Source organism: Nipponia nippon, unplaced genomic scaffold, assembly GCF_047370975.1.
Source record: "Nipponia nippon isolate SJK-2023a ecotype South Korea unplaced genomic scaffold, ASM4737097v1 scaffold_6, whole genome shotgun sequence".
Taxonomy (NCBI): Eukaryota; Metazoa; Chordata; class Aves; order Pelecaniformes; family Threskiornithidae; genus Nipponia; species Nipponia nippon.
Window position 1 is genome coordinate 26,616,950 of NW_028262380.1, and position 27,219 is coordinate 26,644,168.

Sequence of the window (27,219 nt, forward strand, 5' to 3'; positions counted from 1 at the left end):
TTTGTCTGTAAACCTTCATTCAACTGCAGCTTACCTGATTAACATTTAAGTGAGATTTATGTGCAAACAGCCCCTTTGATAATGAAGATGTACCGAGTAACGTGTTTGCAATAGAAATTTATAGGAAAGGGCAAACGTCTCCTCTTACCATTCTTCTGTCTTTATACCTTGCTAGGAAGACAAGGGAAAGAAGAAAGCCAAAAGCCTTTGCAAAGCCCATGGCTGGATACAGAGCTGGCACAAGGTTAATAGATCACATCTCATCCAGCTGCAGTCTTCTCTGTCTCAACAGGGTGTGTGTGCACATGACATTTGTGGGATTTGAACCACACCTCCTGGTAAAATTCCCTTCCATGTCAGTGAGGAGAACAGCAAGGTGTTTAGTCGGAGAATAATGTATTTCATTGTAGAAAAAGGCTGTATATTCTTAAAACTTTAAAACACAAGCGCACCACTTCTGTTGATACAGGATTATAGAAATGGGGTACTGCATAGTAGATTTTTAAATCATTTGCACATGTACTACATAATCCACTAGTATCTTTCTGGTTACAGGAACCAGATATAAATCAGTACTCTGGAAAAAAGCTAGATAATCAGAAAAATAAATCAGAAAATTATTTTGCTGCACAAGTGGGCTGAACAGTTAAAAATTCAGTAGAAAATTCTTTATTTTGAAAGAGTACAGGACTACAGAGAGACATTTTAAAAAGCAATTTAGAGAATTGCAAAGACAATGTAAGGTGCTAAGTAGAAAGGAATTTCATTTTTATTTGCTCTTTTACCCTCTTTAATTGGCAAATGTCTACAGTAATGAACTAAACCTTAGATAGCCATACTTATTTAACACCTGGCTAAGCATCACTTAGCTGCTCAACCCTGGATGAATATAATCACATTAAATGCAATTTATGCTAATACTGTCCTGTTTGAGTAGCAATCATAGCCATTTGCCACTATCAGGCTAAAGTCCTAGGAGACAGCCCAATTAAGTACAGCCTGAAAGAGCAGAACATCCTCCATTACCTTCTCACTGTAAACTTACTTCTTCAAAGGAGCATAGACCTGCATTAACTCCTTTTTTTTTTGGTTAAAAAATCCCAGCACCCTAGCCTTGAAGTCTGAAATACAATTTTTTACTCTTATCAATCAAAATTAAACTGCCGCTATTTAAAACAACCATATTAAAATGATACACATGCAGGAAAATGTAAATTGCTTTACAGATTTATGTATTACAAATTGTAACAAGAATCCTCCAACCAGAAAATGATATCCTCTGGCTTGACTTAAAATTGATTGAAATTCATCCAGAATAGCCTACAGAAGATGACTGTTGATTTCTACGTACTGGTGTGACCGTACAGACTCCTGCGAATGCGGGGTCACAGAGCACACACTACCGGGCTGCAGGGAAACCGTCTCCTCAGTCTATAACCTTCAGGCTTCACTTTGCTTTCCTGCAAACAGCTGACCAGCGATTTGTGAAAGCAGGAAGAAGAAAGGGGAGAGCAGCCACCACTACGGCAGAGCGGGGTCAGATAGCACCCAGCGGGAGGCTGCTGTTCACTGGCGAGACATGAACGTCCATTGCAGCAGAGTAAATGAGTGGAGAAGGAGAAAAGCAAGGAAAGTGAGGGGAAACACATGGGAACAAAAGCAGGTAAGTATAACACCAACAAGACCATGCTCTGACGGGGTTCTTCCATGACACACAAATATTCTAGTATCATAAACAGCAGAGAAGATGAGGTGCAAGAAACCCTGCAGTAATATGTATGACAAATTACAGATCTTCTGGATTAACACTTTAAATCCTTTACTGAGACTGCTCTTTTACATAGGAGGAAGGGGACTGATTTGGAGCTGAAATGAAGTCTGGGACTCTGTTCAATTCACTTGTCTTTTTATTAGGCTCACGTCAAGGAGTTTGCAAAGTTAGAGAGAAAAACCTGAAGGTAAGAAACCAGAAGTAGATGAAACAAACAGCATTCACACAAGCTGCAAAATCTGTTTGTAGAAGATTTACAAGGGACCTTTCAACTTCCATTTCACCTACCAGATACCAGACAGACACTGAATGAAACCACTGCTTCCCTTCCACACCCTCCAAAGGAAACCCACAGCCCCTTCTCCAGGCGACTATACCAACCACTTTGGAATCAAATCCTGCAGGACGAGGAAGAAAAATAATTACTCCCATGAGCCTTCTCCTTCCCATTTCCCACAGATAGTCATGGTGCATTTAACCACACGTACTCCTCTCTCCTCAGTGATTAGAGTTGGAAGAGATGTGGGAGAGAAAGAATTTCCCTATGTTTCTGACAGTTGCTGGCAATCCTAAAAACATAGGAAAGCCTTGCAATTTTTCTTCACTCCAAGAGCTCCACCCCACAGAGCTCCTGCACCTCTTTGGCTGCTCCCCAGCTACAACCCAGAATGGCAGACTTGGCCACCACTACATTATCCTGGTCATTAATTTTTAACCCAAGTAGTTAAGATGCCCTCTCAAGTGGAGACTTTTGGGAGACTTTTCTTATTTCAGTTCTCACACAACTTAAAAATGTATTTTCCTTGCAGCAAAACACGAGTTCTACATTTGTGAAATTCTCCTCAAATGGTCTGGCATTGACACAGCGTAGCTTGTTTTTCTAATTCATGCATTAAGTTAGTAGGGCAAATTATCCCTTGCTGAAAGGCTGTTTGCTTCACTCCTTGATAACGTCACTTGCTAACTCTCAAGGAGGAGCTATGGCTACTTTGTGCGATACTCAGAGGCTTTAATCTGGCAGCCCTAAAACACACAGCCTGCTGGTTTTTCTTTGATGTCTTATCATTGCCACAGTTCTGTGTGCTTCCAAAATTTGTTAAAACCCTCACAGAGCTGATACGTCCGATACCCAGCTCAGCCCTTCCGAGCCCAGCGCTTCCAAGCCTGAAAGCATTTGCACGACTTTCACTCCAATTTCCTTCCTGCAGCCTGATGCCCATGAAGCCACAGAAGCCGTTCCCCCCGCTTCCCACGTCTCGATGCTGCCTGCCACCTCCTCCACCTCCTCTTGTGGGCAGGGGACAGGACTCCCGTCAGCCTTGCCACCGCTGCCTCGCTAGCCAGAAAGATGGCTCTGAGATGTTACATATCATTTCCCTTTCTACTACCAAGGGCTATATTCCACCTCTGCAAAGGTCCACAGATTTACACAAATGGAGTCACGTCGAAGACCGACTCAGTATCTAAGCTCCCCACGTCCACAGGCTGTGTTAACATAGTGACAACAGTACAGATTGTACAGCTAAGTTCTACGTTCCATGCTGGTCCTCCTTCCCAACCTCACCTCACGATCATATGGCTGAAGTACTACTGTCAGGACAAGGAGGACAGTCTGTCACATATGCTGCAGTCACCACCAAGACCGCCCCAAAGACTCTGCACTCTTGTAGCACTGGCAGCACAAGGTGGGCCCAGCCAACAGCATGCCACATCCAGCTGGTGCTTGGGGGTTGGATGGGGCTTCCTCCTGCTCACCAACTGCAAGACAGACACAGCAAGTTGAAAAGTCAAGCAGCAGCTTAGACCTCAGCTTGCTTTTTAAATGAACTTAAAGGAAGACAGAACTCCAGGGACAGATGCCATGAAAATCATTGACCACTGACTTTATTGCCACAAATTCAATATCTTCATAGGTGAGCTGGATAACGGGATCAAGTGTACACTGATGAAGTTTGCAGATGACACCAAATTGAGTGGGGAGGTAGACACTCTGGAAGGGAGAGCCACCCTGCAGGAAGATCTGGATAGGCTGGAAGAGTGGGCTAACAAGAACCTTATGAAGTTTAACAAAGACAAGTGTAAGGTCTTGCACCTGGGAAAACATAATCCAGGAGTGCAGCTCAGACTGGGATCCACCTGGCTAGAGAGCAGCTCCATGGAGAGGGACCTGGGGGTCCTGGAGGACAGGAAGCTCAACAGGAGTGAACAGTGTGCTGCTGCGGCCAAGGCGGCCAATAGGATGCTGGGTTGCATCAAAAAGGGCATCACCAGCAGTGATAAAGAAGTCATTATCCCACTCTACTCAGCGCTTGTCAGGCCACACCTGGAACACTGTGTACAGTTCTGGTCCCAGTTATACAAAAAAGATGTGGACAGGCTGGAGGGGTTCCAGAGAAGGGCCACCAAGATGATCAAGGGTCTGGGAAGCCTGCTGTGTGAGGACAGGCTGAGAGAGCTGGATTTGTTCAGCCTTGAGAAAAGGAGGCTTAGAGGTGATCTCATCACCTTGTACCAGTACTTAAAGGGGAGCTACAAAGAAGATGGAGACTCCCTTTTTACAAGGAGTCACATGGTGAGGACAAGGAGTAACGGGTACAAGTTACTCCCAGGGAAATTCCGATTGGACACGAGAGGTAAATTTTTCACAATGAGAACAGTCAATCATCGGAATAATCTCCCCAGGGAAGTGGTTGACTCCACTATGCTGAACACGTTTAAGACACAGCTGGACACGGTGCTGGGCCATCTCGTCTAGATTGTGCTAGAAAGGTTGGACCAGATGATCCTTGAGGTCCCTTCCAACCTGGTATTCTATGATTCTATGAAATTTTTCATGGTAAATGTTCTTTCGGGTTTGTTTTGTTATTTGCTTAATTGCTTCACAACATTTATGAAATACGCATGGGCAGGAGGCTGCCTTCCTACCCTGCGCAGCGCAGTTTTCAAGCTAAGGGCACACAAATGAGGTAGGTTGTCAAGCAATTGTTGCTGCTTCTCCTTTGTAGCACCGCAAAGTGGTGGTTTAACTCCTCAGGAAGGCCAGTCTAGCATTTCTGATGAATGCTGAACTTCCTTAAAACAGATGAATGTGTTATTATGCCTGTGAACCTCTAAACAGCCTCTTTGGAGCAGATCCTGTAAATTTGATTTTGACAAATTAGTATTTAGCTATTTTTGACAATGCTTCTATCTTCCAGATCTAATTGGAAGATGTGGGCCTTTGTTTATAAGGAATATTTAAAGATTTAATAAAGAAATACATCAAGTTGAGATGCTCAAAGCACTACTACAGATTTAACTGGAGAAGACAGCAGACCATGCTACATCAGTTAATCTCTCTAGTGTGATTTGTTTTATAAGCAATGCTTACTAGTTCTCCTTTTTTCTTTATTATTCAGACAGAGAACACAGCAATCGCACACAGACACTACCCACGAATCTGCTTGCAGCACACTTTTGCCAGTGTTAGTCTGGGAGGATCATCGCTTCCCACATGCACGAAATCTACATTAGATTGCAAAGCCATAATCCAGAAAGTTCAAACATTTCCCTAGGCCAACGCTGCCTAAAGAACTGATTAAAAACCAGTCAAGCCTGGAAACTGTTCTCATTATATTCCACAAAGCAAACGCAAGAAACAGTCCGCATTTCCAAACCACATTCCTTCCGCCCAGTCCCAGTATCAAGTCCTTGCAATTTAGGAGAGCAAACAAACCCCAAATCTCATCTGAGGGATGCAATTCTATCAGTAAGAGCCTTTGGAGTGGCTGCAGCCCTTGTGCTGCAAAGCAGCTGACTACAATGCCTTACTGTCTGCGCTCCCATGAAACGGGAAGCATTGTAGAGAATCCCCAACGATTCCTTTGTACATCCAAACAAATCAAACATACTGGGGACAACTTTTCTTCGAACTCGAAAGACAAGCAACCAACCCAGTCAAATCCGAAACAAATACCAAAAACAGGAAATAAACATCGACACTTCCAACTCTTGCTAAACTTAACCCTTAAATCCCCTGCTCCTAGCATCCTGGCTTTTATTTTTTTTTTAAATAAAAGGTGGGATTTTAATACCACTTTCCTGCACTTCAGATTACAGAAAAACAACATCTAAATTTTAATCTCAAAACACTAGAAGCAAATATCAAAAGCCACTGCATTGCACAATTTTAAACTGTTCTAGTACTTGAGGGTTTGGGACCTGGAAAAAAAAACAGCAGGCAATTCAACTTGACAAATACTGTCAATAGCAAGGTGAAAAGGTGACAGAGAGATATGAATTTACTCACTGAAGTTTCACTTCTGTTCACTGATACAAGCAAACCAATACAAGCGTTTTGGTGCATGCCAGAAGGATAAACACACAGAATAATGGAAAAACGAAAATCATTTACCTCTCTCTGAATCCAGGGAAGCATGAAGAAACAGAAAGAGCAAGTTAGAAAGCACTCACGCAGACAGAGCTCCAGCATATGATGAGACAGAGTAGCTGAAAGAAGTGCTGTACATTTAACGCCACTGTTTGTTTGTGGCAGAGTGTATCTAGGTACACTGCCACTATTTCGACACTTATTTTGGTTGAATCCTGTTGCTCTGAAGTTTGTATTTTTGGAAACATGCAATGAAGCCAACAGGCATCAGCTGAATTTAGGGAGGCAGTGCAGACATATCAACACTGGGAGGTAATCAAGCTTAAAATACCACACACAAGTCCGGGAAGTAGTATGCAGAAAGCATAAATAGACATACAAAGTGCATGAACCTTCCTTCTTCCAAGATAACACTATTTAAAGCAGACACTGACAAAACAAACAAAAATAATTCTTCAGGCTGTGAAAACCTTACGTTGTTTAAATTGAAAGAGTAGAAAGATCGTTGTGAGGTTTTTTTAATGCCTTTTCCAAAAGCTCACACCCCAAGGTCACTTGGGCTCCTCTTAAAGTTGCACCGTGGAGAAGTGACAGCCTGGGTAACAACCTCACATGAGCACTGAGCTGAAGCCAGGCCGTATAAAATCACTACACACCTTCATTGCTGAAGCACTTCAGCAACCACTAACTCCTGGTACGACTTAACCTCCACCCCTTTCCCAAAGGTGAAGACGAGCGGCAGAGGCACAACCTTCCCTGGCCGGGGGCTGCCCTTCTCCCTCTTCCCGCAGAGCTGCTCTGCCTGCCCTGCTCCCCGCCTGAGCCCCGGGGAGGGCTCGCCGCAGGTCCCCGGCACCCACCGCAGCCGGCTGCCTCCTAGGTCACGCCAGCCACCACGAAACACTGGCAGTGTGAGTTCGCGGGTACAGGCTCGCTTCTGGAGCTGCTGTGTGAAGAAAGCGCACGGTTTCCCGTGACATTACCACAAAGGGTCAGCTGTGCTGGGAAAGGAGGTGGGTTGCTGCCTGCTTCTCCCCACCCCTCCTTAAAAGCAGGACACCACTTTATGCAATGTATAGCGTCTCTAGAGGGATAATAACCATTCTCCAGAAGAGAGCTGCTTAGTCCTGCTCTCCCGCCCCTGCCTCCTGCATGCATCTCACAACTCCCCTCTTTTAAGAAGGGCTCAATCTCCAGTGAGCATCTGAGCAAGGTTCATGCACAAAATGTGGGACACTACATCATCCTAGTTTGTAACTGACTCTGAAAAAGAAGTAGTGGAGTGGAAAAATCACCTCGTCTCAAATAATAAGGGCAAGATTAAAGACAGAGCACACTGAAGGTAAGGGATCCAGTTCCCATTAGACATCTCACTTTAGCAAGCTTGCAAAGCTTACAGAGATTGTTCTGTTACTTAGAAATGGCTTAGTGAGTAGATCTGGAATAAATGCAGGCTTTCTAAGCCAGGTTTTAACTAAACATGCATATGGTTAGTTAATGCATCCATCCAACACGGGAGTGCAAGTCATACATGGATGTATATGTACACAGCTAGAGGTTTAATTTCTTTCTTATGTCGAGATGAAACCTCTTCTGGTGCAACTTGTACTCGTTGCCCCTTGTAGTCTCCATGTGTCTCCTTGTGAAGAACAATCATTAACTGGAACATGGATGTGCATGGATGTAGCAGAGTCCCAATCACAGGAGGTTTTCAAGGTGTGACTAGACAGGGTGCTAGACAATCTCATCTAGGCTCCCTTACCCATGAAAGGTTGGATCAGATGGTCTTTGGATATTCCTTACAACCTGGGCTGTTCTATGATTCTGTGAAAGCAGCCAAGCTGGAAAGAAGATCTGTATTTACAAATGCAATAGGCATTCCTAGAAATTTTACAATGGAAGTGTGCAACTTAGCCTCATCGTAAAGAAGAAACAGGGCTCTCTGCTCCACTTCCCTCCATGCAGTGAACTGGGAGTTTCCCCTTTTCAGTATCCAGTGGTGACCTCTGTGGATCTCCCCAAGCAAAACCCCACTCATTCCTTTGCTTCTGCTACATGGGCTTTGTACTGGGCTTTGCAGAATCAGGAAGGACTTCACCATGCCTAATGCTAACATTTTATAAATTAAGAGGTTAAAATTACATCTCAGTATTGCAAATATTGGAAGTTTTTCAAGCCTAAATGGCCCCCGATTCTGTATTTCAGTGCCAATTTGAAAATCAGAATTGAAAAGGTAGTATCACTTTTACTTTTCCGGAAAATACAGCCAATGTTTTTAAGTAATATGAGAAGCAAAATATATGTAATTTTCTTCATACATTAATCACTGGCTCTATATGAAGCAGACAAAGAAGAGATTACCTCTCAGAACAAAGCTTTATATTGGAAAAATCTTCCAGCAATTTAGACACAATGTAGCACCACGTCCACCTGTCTTAAATACCTCCAGGGATGGAGACTCAGCCACTTCCCTGGGCAGGCTGTTCCAATGCCCGACTACCCTTTCGGTGAAGAAGTTTTTTCTAATATCCAGCCTAAACCTCCCCTGGTGCAGCCTGAGGACGTTTCCTCTTGTCCTATCGCTTGTTACTAGGGAAAAGAGACCGTCCCCCACCTCGCTACAACCTCCTTTCAGGTAGTTGTAGAGAGCAATAAGGTCTCCCCTCAGCCTCCTCTTCTCCGAACTAAACCACCCCAGCTCCCTCAGCTGCTCCACGTAAGACTTGTGCTCTAGACCCTTCACCAGCTTCACTGCCCTTCTTTGGACATGCTTGTACCTTTCTTGAGGACATGGTTTAGTGGTGGACTTGGCAGCGATAGGTTAACAGTTGGACTCGATGATCTTAAGGGTCTTTTCCAACCTTAACAACTCTATGATTCTACTGGGGGCGGGGGGGGACACACAGGGAAAGGGAAAAGAAATGTCTTGGATCTAGCAGATTTTGAACACGGTACAATTAGACACAAAACACGACCTGCTGGTGCAAACTCTTAAAGGGAGACCTGTTAATTCCCCTGCTGTTATGCAATATACAATTGTACAGAACCATCACCATTGCAGCTGCAGGCACAGACAAAGAAAAAGCACAGGAGGAAATTCAGGAAGGTGAGAGAAAAATGCAAGCAGTTGGGCTGCTGGACTTCCCTGAGCAGCGAGGAACGAGGAACGAGCGGGGCTCCTGCTGGGGGACTTCCACACTGCGGGATGCATGTGAATCAATGGGGGGCTGTATCCTGCTTCTAACCAGTTAATTACAGCTTTCCAATTAACCCAATATCTCCTCACAGAGTGTCTTGTAATTTACGAATTATTTTCACACAAAAGACTATTCACCTGTATTCTCTTCACATTATGGTAGCTCAAATATGGTTGAATGATTTACCTTTAAACTTAAAATAAATAAATAAATTTTTAAAAATTCACCCTAAGGCTAAAAAGCAGACATGGAAAGTTTCAGTTCAAATGGCAGATTTTGCTGATGGCTCTAAGTGCCAGAAATGCTGCAAGAGCAGCTGTGCAAGTGCTTCGGTATGGTGCTCTATGTATCCTTTTCCAAGCTGTCTGAGTTATAAAAGGGGTCAAGCCAGAGCCGGCCAATAACGTGGGAAGATGATACCTATAAAATTGTGTCAGGGCTGCTACACAGGATTTGAGAGTCATTTCTGAGGGGAAAAGGCCAAGACCTCTGAGGAAAACAGCCTGCAACCTTCCAGCCTGCAGAGGCATGAGAAAGGAGCCCCCCTCCTAGAACGAGCCCCGAGGGGACACTGCCTCCCCGGGAAGGGGGTGACAGTCTTCTCCTCCCCACCACTTCTGCCAGGCCCATTTATTCCAGGTTGTTTTCCAATTAGCACCTTTGGAGGCAGCGCATTCCGGTACTGCCGAGGGTGCCTGTGTCCCCGATCACCCCCTTTCCCTCACACTCCTCTCACAGACGGTCGTACCCAGCCCAGGGACGCAGAGGCGGCAAGACAGTCACAGAGAGCGGTGTAACTGACAGGGCACCATCCCGTGGGGCAGGTCTTCACAATACGTGACAGTGATTGAGTATAAGACAATTTCTCCTTCCAGCCCCAGGTTTTGTACATGAGTGACGGATGCAAGTTTGCATTCTGGAGGCTGATCGTTGATATACAATGCCCACCCCACAAGCTGAAGGGTAATGGAGGTTTCACTGGGAGGTGAACAAACTGAGAGGTGTAGTGGTAATACTCCTGAGCCCCCCAAAAACACCCTCCACATGGCACTTGTGAGGCCGTATCTGGATTTCTACATCCAGGTTTGGGCTCACCAGTACACGGGAGGGAGTGACAAACTGGAGCGAGTCTAGCCGAGGGCCACCATGGCTGCAGGAACCACGCTTGTTTAGCCTGTAGATGAGGTGGGCTTGTTTAGCTTGGAGATGAGGTAACGGGGGGAGGATCTAATTAATGTCTCCCACTTGCTCATGGGAGAGTTTAAAAAAATAGAGCAAACGCAAGTTTCTTTGCCAAGAGAGCGGGTAAGCCCTCAGAGAGGTACTCCAAGAGGCCATGCTATATCTGTCCTTGGAGACTTTAAAAAATATCAACCAGGAACAGCTCTGAAGTAATCCTGAACCCTGCCTGGCTTTGGGCAGGAGGCTGGTGTAGGTGACCTGCTGTGGTCCTTTCTAGGGTAACTTTTTTCCTATGACTCTGTAACAGAAACGCCTCAACCCACAGGACGGAGACGCGCTGTGCAGACGGATGTGGTGATGCTATGCTTACGCAGATGACCAGCCTAGGGCCTATCTCAGCAGTGGGCAGAGAGAAGCTGGCAGGGGTGAAACGACATGCCCAAGAGCCCTGGGAGCTCAGGTCCCCGCATGCCCATCCATCCCCATGACCGGGACAGATGTCCTGGACTCCAAATACTCCACGGTTGCTACTCTTGTGTCTTCAACAAGGGCCACTGTAAGACTACAGTGCGATGGAGAGCAAACCACACCAACAAACGCAATAGGTTTTGTGCTTGTTGGCGTCTCCGATAAGGTATTTAAGGATCAAGGTGATGCTCCCATGCCCGGCTGTTGTTTTAGTGGGGCACCACACTGCACATGAGCCTGGGAGAGTGTTAGGAGTCTACTCCCCTGTACCTGGCAGACTGAATTTAAGTCTACAGCCCAACCATTTCTGTGACTGATGAATTCAGCTAACAGGGTGAAGAGGTTAACACTTCACACCACTTCATTCCTGTAGCTTCCCCTGGAGTCCGGCTGACTGCAACTTCCCCAATTGTCTTTTTTGAGCAGATCAGAAAAAATAAGGCTGCCATGTGTCACCTACACCCTGAGCAAGTACAGAGGTCTGCCCTCCAACCTCAGTGGTTCTTAACATTTTCACGTGGGACTGCACACAGCAGCAGCAGCCCTGGCCATCGCTCCTCCTAAGAGATAACGACCAGCTGAAATGTCTTTGCTTTCAATTACTGGACAGTTATAGTGGAATAAGACACATTTTACTTGATTAAAAATAATGATGCATGGCACAAGCCTTTCGTTTTTATTTACAGTTATAAGTACTTGCCCAAGCATATCCTCTGAGGCACAGAAGCAGCCCTACTCTGGTTTTCTAATTTGTAATTATGAAGTCTAATAGCACTTAATGCAGCTAAATGTTTATATAAAATGTATTTACACCTCAACAACATAACATGAACAAATAAAGGAAACAACCTTCATTTCTGTGCATTTGGAAATCTCTCTTGCTTAGACAATGATTATGTCCTTCACTTATGTATGCCATCAGAGAAATACAGTTGCTTTCACCAAAAGGAAAATGGCTGTCATTTATAATTTTTCTAAGGCTTTCGTAGCTTTTTAACTTTTTTTTTTTTTTTTTTTTTAAAATAGTCTTTAAGCCTTTTGTCTCCCAACAAGTACCAGACTAATCCAGCAGACTGGCCTTGAGTTTCTGGGCCCTTGTCACCACCAGGATGGAGACTGAGAAGTACAACTAATGCTTTCTGCAGAAATCCCCTGCTCACTGTGGGCCAGATTGTGCCATCAATTTTTAAGCAATTCTCCACTGGTAGCAAAGAAGATTTCTGCTTAAAAATTGATGGCTTGATCTAGCCTTCTGTTGCTAATCATATATTATGAAGACTACTACAACCTCGTCAGATTCTATTTTTAAAATAAAAAGAAAATATGAGGCAGCCTGACACATTATATGAATTCACATTTTGTAAAGACTGAATTGTTCTCGTAAGACCAGAGGCTATGAACCAATAAGTCCCACTGATAGTTTGGGTGCTAGACATCACATTGGTATCTGACAGGCAAGCTGGTTCCTTGTTATTCCTCAAGTCCTCTCCATAAATAAGCAACCTCAGGTCACTCTACTATTTCTTCAGAGTTTCCCTCATCTGCACACACTAAATGACAGTGACTGAAGACCTGAGATGAAAGAGCGGGTGCACTTACAGCTCCCCGCAGCACATGGCCGCCCAGGCACCTCCTCTCCTGATGTAAGCCAGGGGTGTCTTTCATATCCCCCTGCAGACCGCTGCTTCCCCTCTCCGTAGGAAATGTTATGTTTGGCTTGTTAGCGAAAATAAACACGTTTCTGGCAGTGTGAAATGAACTTTGAAGAGCAGGCCACCTTTTCCCCAAATCATCAGACTGCCATTTTAGATGAATCACTTTGGTATGAGATTTTCTGTTTTAATTTTTTTTAAGAATTATTAAATTCAGCCATAAAGATATTCCAGCACATCAATTTGGAAACTTCTTAAAACACGTAGAGAACACTTTAATATCACATCAAAATACAACAACAACAAAGTACGTTTTCTCTGGCAGGTACCAAACCAAATTTGGGCACATGTCAGTTATTTTCTAATTGGAGGAAATGAAACTGAACACTTTTTACTGACTTGATATTCCCTGCTTTAGAATTGTTAAATTTCAGGTTTTGACCTGGACTAACTTCACCCAGAGAGTAACGACATCTCAGCCTATCTCAAACTACGCTGGAGCAAAGTCTGCACTCTAACACAAGTTAAAGCTATACAGAACAGCTGAATCAATACTAGCACGCTAGCATCAATTAGATCAGAATTTTGTCCACAGTAACACAGAGTTTTACTTCATGTCACGAAACATGGGAAACTCCAAACAGCGAACCAGAAAGCCTTGCCCAACACAATACCCAACAGACTGTAACAATACAAAAAACGCCACGGACATTCAATACACACCTTAATTACCTACAATACTAATATACATAGTTTGTTTGATCCTCATCTGTATTCCAACTGATCAGTGTTTAAAATACCTTCATAGATAGGGTTATTTTCTTTATTCATATACATCCACTGTTGTAGAAGGGAAAACTAATCCATACTTTAGAAAAAAAATATTCTAACTACTATTACATAATAAAACCCTATTATCTTTCTCTTTCTCTCTTTTAACTCCTTATGAAAATAAATAAGCCAATTTTTACTGAGAAATGCTCCAGGGCTAAATAATATCCTTTTCCTCACTCACAAGTTGTTATAATTACATTAACCGCAAGGCAACAGCTAAAAAAACATAATTAAAGCCATAGTTTTAAGAGATGAAACACTTCATATATTTCCCTGATAGAGATCAAGACTAAGCAATGTTTGCTACCCTTTAAGAAAGCAACAATTACTGCACAGAACAGGGGAGAGCAATACAGTTCCATAACATGTGAGAAACCTAATTTAAGAGTGAAGCTGCTGAGTTTAAAGAAAAAGATAAATGTGCTTGTCTCTCTTCCCTCCCCTCTGCACCCAACGTAATGAGGATTCAAAGCTATATATCAATTAACAAATCAATGAAATTTCTCCTGCTGCAAATTCTTTATGAATACAGATAGGATTAAGCAAGCACTGAGACCTCAAGGCAATATATTACATTTAAATCATGAAGTTTCCTCTTCTGTCAAAAGAGCCATTAACCATTTCACTTCAGCTGAATATATCTTTACATGCACATATCCCCACACACGGTGTAACACTTCTGTCTTTAAACATGTTTACTTCTTTTGGAGCTCTACAAAGACTTCACCTTGCACGATCTCCATTGTCAATTATGGGCTGAAAGAAGAAAGCCCAGACTAGCTAGCTAGAAGTTAGCTGGGAATTACACATAAATAATTATACAGGCACTGTACGTTTGGGGGAAAACACAGGGAGGTTTCTTCTTTTCAGTAAATGAGGTTTCTGCTGTTCTTAACTACAGCATCTTTTCATCCATTAATACAGCATTAGCAGTAAAAACAAATTATGATCATCCTTTACATATCAGGGTGGTCAATATGCAGCCAGTAACCACAGCCAGTTTAGGAACATGTAATTCTGAGCTGAACACAGACCCCCAAACCTATTAATCATCAAGATCCATTAGTTAGCTGACTGCTCAAATGAGCAACATCTGAAGGGACAGAGGAGAGGGAGAACAGAATCAAATACTTACCGCTCAGCACACAGTCCAGCATTTCTGCTACAGTGCTCTCCTGAAGGTTGTTAAGTGTCAGCTCTTGGAGAAAAGAAATCTGACTTGCCTTTGTCACACTAGGAGCTGTAATTTGCCTTGCAGGCATCCACACAGAAGCTTTAGGCTAATGGACCATAGCTTTGAAAATACAGCTCGAGACAAAGGCGACTCCTAATGTGAGATCGTTGTCTGGGGGGGGAGGCTGAGGTTTTTTTCTTGTCACTTTTTAAGTTTCTTACCTTTTTGTTGCAGCAAACAGGAATTTAATGCCAAGCACGTCAGACACAAACACCCAACTCAACGCTCTGCCTGGTCCTCGTCTCCGTTAGCGTGTATCTATGCATCAGATGATGCAAAGTGCACTTGATGCAGCCGTGTACTTGTACTTCAACGACGGGGGCCGAATACCCCCGAGAACAGCAGCTCATTCATTTTGCATCGAGTTGAAGCACATCATGTCAGCTCCCACTCTCCTCACGGACTGTGCGCGCTTGTGTTCGCCGGCTCCAGCTGGGAGCGAGTGGGTGCTTCTCCCTGGAAGGCACCGCTCCATCAGGGCTGTGTCTGTTCCTCCCTTCCCATCGCTTTCACCATTTGCGCGCTCCCTGCGCTCTGACCCGCAGAAGAGGCCCCTCTCCTCCCCCTTTAACGAATCTTCACTGCTACGCGTTGTGTTTCTAGCCTGTAAACTTCCAAGATTAATCTACTGTGACAGAAGCAATCTTTTGGGGAAAGCTGAAGTGCGCAGGGAGTCTTCCCCTCCCAATTTTCCAAAACCAGTGCAAAGCCTTCACAGCGTGACTCTGAACTGAGTGCAACGGAGAAAGAAAGTCTCTTTAAAAGGCAGTAAAGATTTATGGCCAAATCCAAGAATTCAGACAGAAGTACAACTGCATTTACTTCAATGAAATTACACCTGCTTATGCTAGAAGTGAGATTTATCCTTGAGCTGTGAAAACAAACACACCAAATAATTTGATTTTCCAGAACTGACACATGCAATAACAGTAAATCTAATTTAGAGGTGTTGCTTGCACTAAAGGTGACAGTAAACACAATGCTCCTGGAGCACTGGTTTTTATTTGGCAAAACTCCCCATCAAACAGGCTCAACCACCAGGGAGATGCTTCCCCACGGACTGCAGTCAAAATGTGGCGGGGCTTAAACCCCATCCCGGGCTGTTCTGCTTTCACAGCTACCTGCGGCATTGCACATCACTCCTCCTGGATGGAGGGGAGGACTTGGGGGAGGAAACTCCGTCCGAGGCACAACTGCAACGGCGCGAGGACATGGGTCACCACCCTGCACGTCACTCTTCTCCATCCAAGAGACTCGCTGCTTCAAATGTGCCAGCGGAGCTGCTCGTGGGATCATACCCTGCCCCCGTCAAGCAAAATGACCCAACATGGCAAATGCCCACCAACCAGCCTCTGAACTAGCTGAGCTCAACGTGAGTGAAAGCAGGGCAGGGAACGCGACCACCGGTTATTTCCCCCAGCAGATCTGAGAGGGTGAAAAGCAGTTAAGGACAGTTTTCTGGCAGTCACTTCTTCCAGCCGCACAGATGCACTGGGAGCAGGATGTTTGTTCGAAGCCTAAATACACCCTGAGAGTCCAGTGAGGTTCCTTCCTTCCTTCCCTCCTGCGTATCACCAACAAGGTTTGGCAGGGCCAGTTACGCTCAAGCAACAACCTATGCCATCCCGAAAGCCTTCCGCTGATTTCCACGGGAGTGACAGGTTGGAATTCAATAAACAAATCTGTTGATGCTGCCTAAGAAGAAACAGATCCAACTCTTTCTTTCTTGGATGTGCTGGATGCCCGGCGCTAACAAGAATTCAAGGCCATGTAATAATTTTTGCACTGAAGCAAACAAGTAAGTTCTCAAAAGTCTTGACACAAATGTGGAACTCACTTGTGGGGAAAGAAAGGGGCATTTTTACGGACAAGCAAAATAGCACCTGAAATTGGTTAAATGCAGTAAAATATACATGCACTACATTTTTAATCTCTGTTCCAATATGCATTCAGCGTAACTTGTTTAAACTTGCAAACGAAGGCAGAATTAATCTGATAACTATGACAATTACCCTCTCCATTGCCATTCTCCTCTTTTACTCTCAGCAAGTAGCATACAACAGGATATGGTAGTTTTCCAGCTGGCCAAACGACAGCACTCGTGAGAACAACGACTTAAAAGGCTTCTAAGGAGAGAAGCCAGACTTTGCCAGACAGTTTTAATATGCTGGAACAGTTTGTGGGAGAGAACAACTCTTCCCTGAACCTCTCTTCAGTACAAGAAAAGAGATTCAGCAGAACTTTAGAAACGTGTAAAAATAAGTATAATTAAAACTACGCCCCAGTCTTCGAGTTTTTAGCTGGCTATCCAGTAAATGAACTGGGACTGAATTCTCATCCTGTGTTCATTGTGATATTTTGGTACGTGACAGATGCGATACTTACTGCCTGTGCATCCTTCATTAATGATATGGCTAGATATGAACATGCTGGCTTCATTGCTGAGAAATAACTTGCCCTGGTATCAGCGTTTCAGCTTCCCTTTCTCCTGCCCCACACTCTCTGCTCCTCTAAGTTTGTTGTTTCTAGTCACTGTCTATGGAAAGGGCAACAGATTTACCTCTGCCACCAGCAATAGCAAAATCTCCCAGGGCTTGGCCACCAGGCAGTTTCTGAAAATGAAAAACAATTTGGGCCCAATGACTTCCTGTTTGTCGTTCTCACAAAACTTAGCTTTACCAATCCTCAATCCCACCCAAAAATGTGAATTCAAACATGAATTTAAAATTTTAGGTATAGGCTTTTGGGGGTGGTGGTGTCTGATTTCTGCTTCCTTAGAGTTTACTTGGCTAAATATATGCATTCTGAATATGAAAGGTGAAACTCACACAAAAGTCTTCTTTCATGAGCTGGGTTTTAAAGAATAATCATCAATTACTCAAGTTTGGAAAGGAGTCATGGAAGTTGCAGCCCTCAACATCAGCTGCCGAGGTTGGCTGACAGGCTCTCCCCAGCAACGACTGCTGCCATAAACCACGTGAAAAAATTTCCAGCACAAACACTGCACCAAGTCCCATTTCCCACCGCCAGCCAGCGCTGAGAGCTTGCAGCCAAATCACTGGGCAGGAGGGATCTTTTTACTGCACTTTAACTACAGGCTGCAAAAGAAATGAGCTTGCAGCAGGTAATGGGTCAAATTTACGCTGACAAAAAGATCACAAGCAGCCAGTCCTGGCAAGGTGAAAACTGCCCAGGAGGGTTCTCAGCTGATGAAGATCCAACAAATTCAACTCCTGCACTGCCAAACATACCAAATTCAAGGCAGCAGGGGTGTTTTGGGGCATGCCTGGTGCATAAATACAACACATGTTGTTCCAGCCTGTCCCAGCTATCACATGCTGCCCTCTCATGGGTCCCCAGCTGGGTTATATGTCCCCAAGCTGCTGTGTTCCTCACTGGAGATAATGTTCAGCCAAGCTCATAATCAGGGAGTGGATATTTAAAACCGTAAAGAATCTGGGCAGCTCTCCATGCACTTGGCAGTGATGGTGTGCCCGACTGGTTAAACTGCTGTCAAAGCCTAATTCTCTTGTGAAAATTTGTTCCACAGGTGGCTTCCTCTGTACACAGTCCCTACTGTTGACATATCATCAGAGAGATGTGTAACGAAGAGTCTAACTCCATTGCCACTGAAGATGAGGTGTGAAAGGCAGGCACCTTCTATCAACTCCAACTGGTTTGGAAAGAGGGATGCTATTTTTCTGTTAGCATAGCCTCTGCTGAGAGGAAGCGACAGATTGTGTATGCATCCAAGTGCCTGACCAGGCAAAGTGAATAAGGTAAGTTTAAACCACCTTGGATCATCACTTAAGACCAAAGCTTCTAACTGGGTGTTGAAAACAAGGAGGGCTGCAGAGAGCCTGGGAGCGGGATGTTTTCTATTCACAGCTACGGAGACGGAGAGCAGCTGCTTTTTGCATCACTTGCATCATTGTTTTGCCACAGGGTTAAAGCAGCAGTTAAATATAGGAATTCAGCCTGGATGTAGCATCTGCTTGATTAACATACAGTGCAAAGAATAACAGAAGAAAGGATCGGATTTCCACCCCAAACTGGCAGGCAGTAGCTCTCCTGCGCCACAGACACTTTCACAGGTGGCTCAGGCTATTCCCAAGGGACCTGTGCAATAGCCACTTGAAGTTCACAGATTGCCCTAGTTGTATCCTAAAGCACTTGAGTTTAATAGCTGGAATCACAGGGAATGAGTGGGGATTTTCTAGCACAAACCTGTAGAAACACTTTAAGCCAGGGACTCAGTTAATATGCCGTCTTTTTTATTAATTGAGACAACCTGACTACATCGCAGTGGTTATTTGCAGTCCAGGTTTAGACATATCATTTGTCTTAACTGAAAGCTTTACAATTGAACAATTCCAAGTGCCATTTAAAAAGTCTGCCTCCCAGAAGAAAGACAAGATACTATTTCCAAATTATATGCAATATTTTCCATTATTTCCTGAAAACAAATATAGAATACTAAAGACATTCTATGATAAAATACTTAAACAGGGTTCTGTTTAAGGTGACTGAGTATTTGTTGCCATGCTCAAGCCGCTAGCACAGCAAATGACACGTTTTAAATGGCTGTCTCGTTGTTTTTCCTAATAAGAAAGGTAGCCTCCCTCCTGCCATTTTCCCCACTTCTTTACAAGCAAATGCCACAGCACTACCCTGAGCTCTCCTTCAGGGCTTCTCTGTTCCTCTCCCGCTGTCCCACAGAAATCCTTACAATTCTCCTCTTCTGTGTTTGTCCCAATTCCCTTGCTCCGTGAGACTTCTCCGCACTTTTGCTAATCTACCAGCCTATTCTACTGGTACTAGGCTTCTCAGCAGCTGTTTCTCCATTTAAGATTCTCAAAGGTTACCAAATAGCTCCATGGCCAAAATTCTCCCTAAGCATATCTTTTTTTTCTCAGCTGCTATCAAAGGGTGAATCCATTGTTCGTAAGCACCTGAGCTGCTCACAAGACTCATCTGTAAAACAGAAAATCCCTCAGTATCACATGTAATCATTTTTCATCTCATCAGTGGCATTAGGCAAAAAGGATAGAGTGATGTTGCCCTAACACAGTTGAAGCCACTACTGATACAAAAACCATCCACTGGTGCAAAACTATGGGTGCTTATTTGAAGTTAATATGGGCCTATTTCAATGCATCTTCAGTCTACCATGTCTTTCATTTTAAATTCCAAAACTAAAATAAACCAGTTCCATTAATCAAAGTAAGAATGCACACATACAGCTTTTTGCAACCACTTAACTATATTTCCTTGAAAATACATTAATTCTGTAAGCTTGACTGGATTTCCCCTTTCACAGCTGTACTGTTTCATGACCGCTTCCTAGAACACACTGCACTCGCAAACAGTAATGTCAAGCCTTAGGGATATAAATGGGAAGTTTTGTACAGATAATCACCTAAACTATTTCTCAGTGAGAGGGGAAAATGCTATCAAAACATACAGAAAAGGATATTCAGATGCAGTTCGCTTAAGGAAAAGGCTAAAGCAAAAGATTACTCTAAAAAAAACAGCTACAAATGTGGGCAGAGAAGCCAGTAAAATCCTTTTCCTCAAGTGTAATCCCTCACCTATGCCCTATTTACGTGATTCCTCACAGTATGTTTTGCCCTTATTCCAAGGTTACAGGGACCAAGGGGAATAGGCAATATTGATTAATAGTGTCTCCGAGTTTGAGGAGTTCAGCTGGAATTACAGATTCTTTGAAGGGTGTTATCTTTTCAGAAGAGCAGGTGCAAACACCATCTCAGTTTTAATTTATTTTATTTTCTGCTTTTTTTGACCACATCTCTCTAATGCAGAAGAGAAAGTTTATTATTCATTATCTCATACAGCTTGATAAGCTTCTCTCACGGAATCGGAGAAAGACTCCATCTCACAGCACATTCAATCATCACTTCGCAGGGAAAGCAAACCCAGAAGGCCATAAACACCTCCCTGAACAACTCAGCTATAAGCCACACTGCATCACTGAAGCCTGATGTTGTGTTGCTTGTACACAAAATATTTTCTGGAAGGGGAAACAATAAATTACAGATACAACAGGATACCCCAACCACACTAAGCCTGTAGTTATTGTCTGTTCTTCTCTTAGCTTTTAGTTGTTGAATTAAGGTCAGGTATCCCTCCTAAAATCTCATGTCCATATGACAGACGTGCACTGGAGCTCAAGCCAGGTAATATATGTAAATACGCAGTCTCAGCTAGGAAATACAGATCACAACCCCATGAGACAAGCACTCGACCTGCAGCACAGCTTCCACATTGCTCACTCACCCCTTTTCTGTCCTCTAACAAACCAGTTCTTGCTCAGACACATCCCTACTCTTCTTAGCTTGAGATGCACTCAAAACTAAAAATAAAACATTTAACCTGCTGTAGCACTGTTGCTCAAGTGAAAACTTCCAATTCTGCATGTCTAGAGAAAGGTTCCTAAATCTGTATTTAGACATTTGATTTTCAAAAGACACTGAATATATGGAGATCCTATTGAAGTCAGTGGAGAGTGCAGGTGTTAAACACCTCTGAAACCAGGCCATTTTTATTTAGCTGTTGAAACAGCAAGACAGGATACTATTTTTAATTCCCCATATTTTGAGGAATCTGAGCCATCACTTTAGGCCATTTCCTCCTCATCTTTACACAAATTTGCCCCATTTTCTCACTCATATCACCCCAACAGTTTTCTCAGCTCTTGCCCTAACAGCTCCTGAGATAACAGAGCTCAGGGAATTTCTGTTTTGTTGGCCTTACAGGATTATGTCCATCCAACTTGGGGTGTCTATCCATTTAGCTGTCTGCCCTCCCTTTTTTGAGGCGGCTTGAGTCTCATCTTTGGTGCATGTATCATCTTACTCTCTTCCTCTCCGCCTTTCTCCCCTTTTTGATTCCCAGCCTCATTTTATTCCCTGATGTCTGAGCAGCAGAAAAACATCAGCAGTTTGAAGAAGCAGGGCAATGGACATCGACAGAGATGAAGAGATCCCCACCACCAGCACCTGCCAAAATGGGCATTATTAGGGCAGAGGAGGGAGCGCAATACTTTCACACTGTCTAGTCAGAGAGCCCATGATCAGAAAACCCCAATATCAGAGAATCTGCCTCTCTACCACTTAAGAAGCAAGAGCAACCACCCTCCCTCCTCAGACTGCCAGGGAAACACACAAACTATACAGAGAAAACAAACCTGGGCTATGTGATGACCAAGCTAGTGGATGAGCAAAGACATGTGCTATGTGTTTTGTCCAACACGCCAGGTGCTCATGCCATCCAGCAAACGGTTGCGTATTCAGTCCCATTTGCATCAGTCTCCTGAACCCACCTGCAGCCCTCCTGGCCAGCTAATGGCTGAATTTTTCTGCTGGAATATACTGCTGTTGTATGGAAACACCATGACAGAAGGAACTGTGATCTTTTAAGGCAATAAAGTTCCACAGAGGTTGAGGTGGGCTTTGGACTGGTGGAAGAGCAATGAAGATAAAGGAGGATTCAGGGAAATGTGCTAATGGAAACTCTTTTACAAAATTGATGGGCCATTACCTTTTCTCTCTTCCTTGTTAGTGAGCTGCTCAGAAAGCAAAGGGCATGCACCAGCAGTTGAGAAGGGGAGACAAAACCCAACCTGAGGAATGATTAATGTACAGTCCTGCAGCTTGCAAGTGAAAAGAACAACCCTTTTATAGCTTCAGTAGGCTGATATTTTCCAACATGCTTTTAAAGCCCAGAAAAAAACATGCCACGGGCTGCTTGTTAAGAGGCAAACATAGCACTGACCATTACTCACTGTATACCTGTGATACCACAAATCCTCCATGTGACAGTGACCTTACTGATCTTGACATCAAACTATTTAAACAAGTATGAGGACTTTTCTTATTAACAAATAATATTAAACGAATCATCATGGCTCTGGTTTCAGTACAGCAGGAGAGGAAGACTGTGCAGAGTACAGTGGCTTTTACTGTTAAAAGACCCCATGACATCACCTAAGAAACAGAGTCTGCCGAAAGGATGGACAGATACAGTACGTTTATTTTCCTTTAATGCCCATATATACGTATCAAACATAGGTGCTCGGAGTCTACACATATATACACACACACATACATACATAACCACCAACTTCTTTTGTGGAAACCTGCTTTTGTTCACGATTTTACCAAGGCACTCTGGCCTTTCTTAAGGTCAAACATATTTTACTGACTGATTAATTGAAAACAAGGGATGCTACCTTTCGAAACACGAAATTGCCACACAGCCTAAGTCAACAAAACGATGAAGCCTCTGCTTATCACAGAACTGTTTTAAATAAAGTAACTCTAGAGGTCAAGATAATAGTGTAACGTATGGAGAGAGTGATTACAGCTTCCTGGAAGACATTTCTGCCTGAGGTGAGTTAGCAGACACATCCTCAGATTAAACTTTCATCAGCAGATCTCTCTATTTCATCAATCTTTCATTACGGCATAGCTTAGAAAATCATCTGGTCACGTGTCACTAAAAAAACCTTTTCATCTTCCAAAGCAAAATCTACCCAAATAAATTACTACAAGCAAAATACAGTTAAAAAAGGACGCTCTGCAGATTGTTATGGGGTTCAAATAGCTCAAAATAGAGGAAAATATACATTTCTACAATATTTTAAAATTTAAACACTGCCTTTCACAATAAATCCAATGTATTTTATTATACAGCCTCTTGGACCAGAAGGTGTAGCTAATTAACAACATTCATGTGCAACAACTTCTGGAAGAGCTTCATCCCAGAAACTGGGATTTCATCATCTTCCTGGACAATTAATCCACCAAAGCAGCAGTGCATTCCCCTCACTTTTCTCTGATGAAGGCAAACTCATAATCACAGAAACCTGCTTTTGCAATCACTGAATGGCCCCGGTGTTTCTCACCTCAGGACCAATAGGTAATTTTACCAGGATAAGCCCAAGGACTGCATTTGAATGTGTACATGAAAAGATATGCAGTGCAATTTCCAGCTCAACAATATGGTTTTCTCAGCTCAGGTTCTTTTGTCACCAAATGCTTTTTTCTTGCGTTTTGGTGCTTCTTCAGCAAATTCTACAACATTTATACTACCCTTAAAGGATGTTTCCTATGCTGAACCTCTCTACGGTCAAAACACATTGTACAGCTGGCTACTCAGTCATAAGTGTGTTCTTTCTGCTTGTCTTTTGGATCTTCTACCTGCTATTTAACATCACATGCTGTTTGACTTTACTTACAAATAGTGGCTACACTGTTTTACCTACAATCTTTTTTTTTTTTAAAATGGGTAATAAACAAATTACATTTCAAAAAGAATGGGCTCCAGTCCTGAAAGCCATACTGGGGACAAGATTTCTGTAGAAGCATCTATTAAAATTCTTATGAGGGGCTAAGAATAGGAAAGCTCTGAAATCAAACTTCTTATGATGAAAAAAACCACATTCCATTAAGAGTGGCTAAGAACATTACTGTGCCAGCAAATGAAATATTAAGGCTGTTTTTGATTGTGTGTTTTTATATTAAACCTTCAATACATTATTTCATGCTGTTCTTTACAGCAACCAATCAAGAAAAGTCATGTTCTCTAGAAACAAGAAATGTTCAGTTTCAACACAGAAAGGCCAATTCCCTCTTCTGATAGCAGAAACATGCGAAGAAGATTAGTTTATTTGTGCTACTACGTTCTCTGTATTGTCAATATCACAAATAAAATCTCTTTTCAGGCCAAGAGTAGAGGAAGCTTGTACCTTTCATGACCAAGAGGGAGATCACTGGGTTTGTTTTGTTTTGTTTTTAAACTTTGATGTGTACTTCACCCACATACTCTGTAACTACAATATTTTTCTTACCAGAGACAGGAGTTTCTGCAGAAGCCTCAAGAGAACCAGAATTCATCTTTGGTCCCCAGATAGGGCACGAAACTGGGCAGGAGTGGGATCAGAGGTGCTGTTTCCTGTGCCTTGTACATAGCTTTTGTCAATGGTGTGGGACACCATGGCAGGTCAGAACAGACAGCATGACCTGCACACACACAACCTTTCCCACCAACTCCTGTCCTCCTGATGGGGCTTATATTCATCTAGGAGGCTTTGCTATTGCCTCACATCCCTGGATAGGTTTCACCAAAAGCTTATGACATTCTTGGTGCCACATGATTGCAAAAGGCACATTTCTCTTAAATGTCCCCTTTCAACGTCCACGTTTCTATGACCAGTTCTGTCTTCAGGAGAAGTATGTATCCAGTCTAGAGAAATGTGACTCGTTATCTTATTTTATAAACAACATAATGGAATGATTTTCTTTTCCAAAGAAATGTAAATATTTGAAAAAAGAACTGTAAGTACTTAAAAAAAATTAATGAAAAGCAAAGCTGGCTTCCTTTACTCTGTAAAGCTGCATCACATTTAGGTGCCCCTGAAGATGCTCTATTTATTTCCTGACCAAAGCAAGCTACTACAATATCTGACTTGAAGGGAAATGTGCAATGCACTCATTTTCTGAGGCAAACAAAACACTGTAATGGTTTATTCATAAGAAATTAAAACCTCTTTCCTTCCCACCATTTCAAACTGGATTTGCCCATTCTAGATCTCTCAAAAGTCTGCACCAATGGGAGTGAAAAACAGTAAAAATCCCCAAACATCAGTCATTTATAGAAGTAAAAAATTTAGAAAGATGGAATTGGACCACAGAAACACTTATCACCTTTCCTTTTGGAAATTTAGCCAGAGATAATCAGAAACTTTGGGGGGGATTAAAGAAGTTTCACAACATCTTTTACTGGGAAAGATTTTTCAGGTCCAAAATAACATTTCTTGTCAAAAGTCAGAGACAAAAAGACCCCCACCCCTACTATTGCAAATATCTCAATAATCAAACATGGACACAAAAAGCAGCAGTTCTCTAGTGTGATTCAATCCTTACTACCCCTGTGTCAGGATGAGTACTGCCAGAAAATCCTGGAATTACTCAATGTGAATGAAAACGTTTTTGACAGATCAAAATGCTCAGCGGGATGGGGAAACGGCTCGCTGTCCCGCTCTAAATAAGTGACCTTCACAATCCTGTTCCCACAGCTATGTTACATGACAAAGAAGGATGCTACCAAAAGACGACCAGTGAGGAAGGAAAGCTAAGGAAAGACTGCCTCCGGCACGCACTTGTTGCTCCCTACAGCAAGGAAGAACTTCAGCTCGCAGCAGGCAGGTTTCAGGGACAAACCTTAGTTTTCTGCAACACCCTTAGGAATTTTCTTGCATCAAGATCTTTAAGTAATAGTAATGGCTTAAACCCATTATTTTTCCCTCAATCCAAGTTTTTTCTCCATCAAATCAAATATCTCAAGAAAATGGAAACAAATGCATACGGTCAGAGTGTAAACAGTGCATTTAACTTGGACCAGCAGGCAGACGTGCTTCTACATAGCCAGGAGAAACATACTATGGGACATTATTTGAAAACATGGTTTTATATAAAAAAAGTATATATATATCTGAAACAAAATAATGTTGCGTGTGCAGTTTTATGCACCTGGCTGAAATCATCTGAAAGGTTTGCTCAATACAGGTTTAGCAAAACAGCATATAAGTGATAAACTATGAAAAGCAGAGATTTTTAAAAGTAACACCAGCAAGAAAAAGAAGAATTTACCCATCCTGCCGTAGCCCCTGGGACACAATTACTCAATCAAATGAATAGGTTTCATACCTAACTTGCTCCAAGTGTATGTGTACTCTGTATCAGCAGACAGAAATAGCACCAAGTCAAGAGGGATAAGGAGAGCGAAGACTCACCGGCCGTTGTCACGACCCACTCCCCAGACTCTGATGCTCACAATGGGCTGCGAATGAAGAACTGTGCGGTCCATGGGGTCAATCAGGTTCAGCATGTCATTTTCCAGTATAAGGTACATGTCTTTGCCCTGCAACTCCAGACAAAGTACAGTTACACAGTACATCCCCCTCTCAAACTGACTGGGATCAAGGTGTTATGCCTATGCTGTTTAGACGTGCATCCTCTTAATTTACTCAAAGTTTCGGTTTGTTCCAAGAGCAATTGAAAACAAGTTCGCTTACTTCTGGTGTGAAAAAGATCTAAGATAGTACCTTGCTACTACTATATTTTTAAACAATCCCAATCACAAAAAGCTTTGATGTCTTTTAAATGCAACTGTTTGACTCATTCAACCCCCAGCTACTGAGTTATTCAACAAATTATGTGTTTATCCTTTCTCCAGTAAATTCTTCCAAATATATGAGAAGTCAAGAACTGTCGTAATAGTAAAAGCTTACATCAAAACCTGTACTCTTAAGGCAGAGTTTCTTCCTTCAAACAATGTGCTTTGTTTCCATAAACTTTAACCAATGGGTCATGGGAACAGACAGCAATTTGTACATGTCAAAGGATTTATAGGATACTCTTTGAAGAAAGATTAATTGAAGGGGAAAACCTAACATTAAGACATGAATGTGAATTCTGCTGGTGACTGCA

The 27,219-nt window shown here is 42.9% G+C and overlaps 1 protein-coding gene across 15 annotated transcripts in view; it reads right to left on the reverse strand.

Annotated features, from left to right (window-relative positions):
• Positions 1 to 27,219, reverse strand: part of APBB2 (amyloid beta precursor protein binding family B member 2) — a 204,682-nt gene that overhangs the window by 15,542 nt on the left and 161,921 nt on the right. For 13 of the 15 annotated variants that reach the window (XM_087736243.1, XM_087736240.1, XM_087736248.1 and 10 more), the window contains one exon: positions 26,523 to 26,650. In XM_087736243.1, the coding sequence (XP_087592369.1) occupies positions 26,523 to 26,650 (128 nt within the window). Of the gene's footprint in view, positions 1 to 6,164; positions 6,410 to 14,868; positions 15,232 to 26,522; positions 26,651 to 27,219 lie in introns of those variants that run through there. The other 2 variants (XM_087736252.1, XM_009474209.2) reach the window with 2 other exon arrangements.